Below are 4355 nucleotides of genomic sequence, written 5' to 3'. Positions count from 1 at the left end.
TCACACACAAGTGTATTTTATTGCATTCAGTTGTGGTCAGGTAATCTCTATAACAGGGTGAAGGGCTGGGTGCTGAGGGATGGACCCAAGAGCCCAAGAAACATGGCCAGCAGTGGATGGTGAGGACATGGTCCTTGGCCACATGCATCTAGTCGTAGCCTCTTTGTTCCCTCTTATTCTATTATATGTATAGTGAAATAGTCAGTAAGCCAGCGAGTTTCAGAATGATGAACGTAATAGTCAGAAGGAGGCCCAAGACCAGGGCCCAGATGTTCAGGCACTTGGCGGTAGAGGCATAACTCTGGGCCCCAATCATGTCACCGACCATCTTCCGGTCCCTAGACTGGGGAGAAGAGATGGAGAGTGGGATCAGGCGCGGGTCCTGGCGAGAGCCAGGCTGGTCCCCGTCCACAGGCCCTTCACCCAGGTCGGGGACCCACCCTCCCCATTCCCTGGAGCCTGAGCAGGACAGGGCCCCTTGGGTCCTCTCCCTCTAGGGGCCTCCAGCTCCTTCTTCAGGCTCTCAGCCTCTCCTGCAGACCCCGGGGCCTGCCCTTCTGCACGGCCTCTTCACTGGCCTCACGTCCCATCAGGGCGGAACAGCCTTTGAGTACGTTGTGTCCACTCTGGACCAGACTTGAGGTCTAATAATTTCCCTAATTATTCTGGGAAGGAGAACTTCTTTGGGATGGTGGGGACATAGGCTGACCCTGCCCTTTCCATGCACTCCCATGTGGCCTTACCCTTTGCTCCCCCTGGGAATGGTTACACTAGCCACACACACACACACACACACACGCTCGCGCGCACACATGGACTCTCCACACCTCAAGTGCCCTCTGGGTAGGTGTCCCTCCACAGGCTCACCTGCACTCTCTGGGAGAATCCCCCCCCACACACACACACACCTTCACGGAGTAGGCAAATGCCACGAAGCCCAGGCAGCACCAGTTCATGTAGATCGTGTTGAACAGGGACCAGATGATGTGGTCGGGCAGGGACGTCTCAGGCTGGATGTTGATCACGGTGGTCCCCATGGGAGCTGAGCCTTGGGGCGCCGCCATCACAGAAAGATCATGCTCTTCCTTGATCATGTTGAAGAGGGCCAGTTGTGCTATTGGGATGCCAGAGCCTGGACCTTTTGTGGGGTGAGGCCTGGATGTGGGTGGTCCCTGCTCAAGCTCAGCCCCATATCAGAGTCCCCTCCTCCTGTCTCAATTTGGCACTTCTGTTTTCTCAGAAGTTTCTTATGCCCGGTGTTTTGTAACTGGGCGACTTGGCTGGGCAGTAGGGAGGTGGACCAAGTACAGGGTGTCAGGTTACACCAGGGCGGGGTGGGGCGGGAGGAAGGGCTGTGGTCTCAGGAGGGCTTCCTGTCCCAGGCCCCCAGGCCAGATCCTGTCTCAGCTCTCCTACACAGGCCTCAGTCAAGGGCATGTGTGGGCCCTGGGGACTCTTCCTCAGATGTGAGTCTCCCCACCCTCCCCTCACCCCAGTCCCAAGCCTGCTGCAGGCCTCCAGCCCCCAGAGAGAGCCCCCCAAGTGCCCGAAGCCCACACCTCAGCCGTCACAGGCCTCCTCTCTGGATTCTGTTGACCTTTCCTGGATCTGAAGTCCGTGTTCCAGGGAGGGGAGTGGGTGTTTGCTGCTTGCAGGTCAGGACCCAGCAGCCTGTGTCGCCTGCCCTGGAAGGGAGCCTTCAGCATCTCCCAAGGGTCCCTGGGAACCAGGAGCCAGCTGTGGCGGGAGACAGGAGCATCCCGGCCATTTGGCAGCTGCTTGGAGCACAGGGCTGGCTCATCTGAGGGCCCCACATTGCCTCCCTCCTCCCTTCCCCTATCATGTCACCTAACGCCCAGGATCTTAAGGGGAAGGGTGGGGAGGGGGTACCTTGATGGCTTAGTCAGTTAAGTATCTGACTTCAGCTCAGGTCATGATCTCACTGTTGGTGGGTTCAAGCCCTGCATTGGGCTCTGTGCTGATGGTTTGGAGCCTGGATCCTGCTTCGGATACTGTGTCTCCCTTCCTCTCCTCCCCTCTCCCCACTTTCTCTCTTTTTCTCAAAAAAAAAAAAAGTTTTTTAAATATTAAATAAATAAGTAAGTACAAGGGGAAGGGTGGGGAGAACACAGAAACAGAGCCGGCTCCCCAGGATGCTTGCCCCACTCCTGGTCCTTCCTGAACTTGTACTCTTTCCTCTTCTGCCTCAATCCACCCCCACGGAAAGATGGGGTCATCAGAGAAAGAGAAATGTTGTCCCTGCGGTAAAGCAGTTGCTGTAATTCCACTGCTATTACCACCACACTGTCCCTTCTGCACACAAGAAGCAATGCCGACAGAGGCCTCGCCCCCTCTCCAGTCCTCGCTCAATGTCAGTCACCCACCAGTCCCCCTACTCTGCTGGTTGTGGCCTCAGGTCAGGTCCGTCCCCTTTCTCCCCTGAACTTTCCAAGCACCCCCCAGTGCCTCTTCCCTGTCCTGTTGTGTGACCAGGCAGTAACCTCTTTGACATCAACTGTAGCAACCTCTTTCTAGAGATGTCTCCTGAGACAAGGAAAACAAAAAACAAAAATAAACTATTGGGACTTCTTCAAGATAAAAAGCTTCTGCACGACAAAGGAAACAATCAGCAAAACTAAAATGCAGCCTACAGAATGGGAGAAGATATTTGCAAATGACTTGTCTGATAAAAGGTTGGTAACCAAAACCTATAAAGAACTTAATCAAACTCAACACCCAAAAGACAAATAATTCAGTGAAGAGATGGGTAGAGGATCTGAATTGGCATCTCTCCAAAGGAAACATACAGATGCCAACAGACACATGAAAACATGCTCAACATCACTCAGCATCAGGGAAATACAAATCAAAACCATGACGAGATAGCACCTCACACCTGTCAGAATGGCTAAAATGAACAACTCAGGCAACAGCAGATGCTGGTGAGGATGTGGAGAAAGGGGAACCCTCTTGCACTGTTGCTGGAATCCAAACTGGTGCAGCCACTCTGGAGGACAGTATGGAGGTTCCTCAAAAAGTAAAAAAAAAAAAAAAAAAAAAAAAAATAGAACTACCCTATGATGCAGCAATTGTACTACTAGGTATTTATCCAAAGTTTACAAAACTACTAACTCAAAGGGATATGTGCTCTGCCCACCTCGCCTCCCCATGTTTACAGCATTATTGACAATAGCCAAATATGGAAAGAGCCCATATATCTATCCACTGAGAATGAGTAAAGAAGATGTGGTGTCTATACAATGGAATATTACTCAGCCATAAAAAATGAAGCTTTGCTATTTGCAGTGACATGGATGGAACTAGAGTATTACTCTAAGTGAAATAAATCAGTCAGACAAAGACAAATGCCATATGATTTCACTCAGATGTAGAATTTAAGATACAAAACAAATGAGCAAAGGGAAAAGAGAGAGAGAGGCAAACCAAGAAACAGTCTCTTAAATGGTCACCAGAGGGGAGGTGGGGGGATGGGTTAAATGGGTGATGGGATCATCGAGGGCGCTCGTGATGAGCACCGGGTGACGTATGAAAGTGTTGAATCACTAAATTGTGCACCTGAAACTAATATTAAACTGTATGTTAACTAGTTGGAATTTAAATAAAAACTTTAAAACACAAAACAGGTTTTGTGGCCTACACCCTACCACGCTCATGCCATGGACGGTGTGTCGGATGTAGGTTAGAGGACGTGGTCCTGTCCAGGTGCAGCGTTAAGGACCTGGCAAGGTGGCATCGGGCCAGGTACCAAGAGGAGGCCGTTCGGAGGAGACTCACTCCTCCCTGCGCTGGTGCATCTCGGCCTTTCACAAATGGGCCAGAGTCTCTCTCTGTGTCTGACTCTGGCACTGGGCAGAGAGGTCGCACGGCTGCCCATCTGTCCCTCAGTCCCGGAAGCTCCTCATCAGATTAACTTGGAAGGTTCTTCACAACCAGATGTTCTCTTCCTACTTAAAGTCTTGGGGATTTTGGAAGACTTTTTCTAATGAATTTCCTGAACAGATAAGCAGAAAGAAATAACAAATCAGTAACGGAAAAATTACCTTTCTAACTGCACAGGAAAATAAGACCTATTTCTGTAAACCTACTCAAGTGAATGCTCTATCAAACCAGATGTCTCAAATGTCTGGGACGGAGGAGGAGGTCTCTGCCTCTTTGTGAAGCTCACACTCTGGAACTTCACGAATTAGCATTTAAGGGAAAAGGTCTCTTGCTGGCCAAACAAGTAGGGAATAAATAGAGTTTCACTTCACAAAGAAGTAAGGAGCAGATAGCATTCCGCCTCCACAAAAGCAGTCTGAAATACTCTCCTTAAGTAGGCTCCTTGTCTCCCTGGA

At 50.6% G+C, this 4355-nt stretch overlaps 1 protein-coding gene across 1 annotated transcript; it reads right to left on the bottom strand.

The window, feature by feature from the left end:
- LOC120223424 (interferon-induced transmembrane protein 1-like) lies at nucleotides 1–1288 on the bottom strand. The gene is made up of 2 exons (XM_039221535.1): nucleotides 909–1288; nucleotides 1–343 (listed from the first exon to the last, which is right to left on the bottom strand). Exons 1-2 carry the CDS (start codon nucleotides 1092–1094, stop codon nucleotides 182–184), a joined length of 348 nt encoding a protein of 115 aa, XP_039077466.1. The 5' UTR covers nucleotides 1095–1288; the 3' UTR covers nucleotides 1–181.
- Between the last annotated feature and the right edge of the window lie 3067 nt (nucleotides 1289–4355).

Source organism: Hyaena hyaena, unplaced genomic scaffold, assembly GCF_003009895.1.
Source record: "Hyaena hyaena isolate Hyena2069 unplaced genomic scaffold, ASM300989v1 scaffold_989, whole genome shotgun sequence".
Lineage (NCBI taxonomy): Eukaryota > Metazoa > Chordata > Mammalia > Carnivora > Hyaenidae > Hyaena > Hyaena hyaena.
Note: the sequence above shows the minus strand (reverse complement) of the source record. Positions and strands in the feature narration are given on the sequence as shown.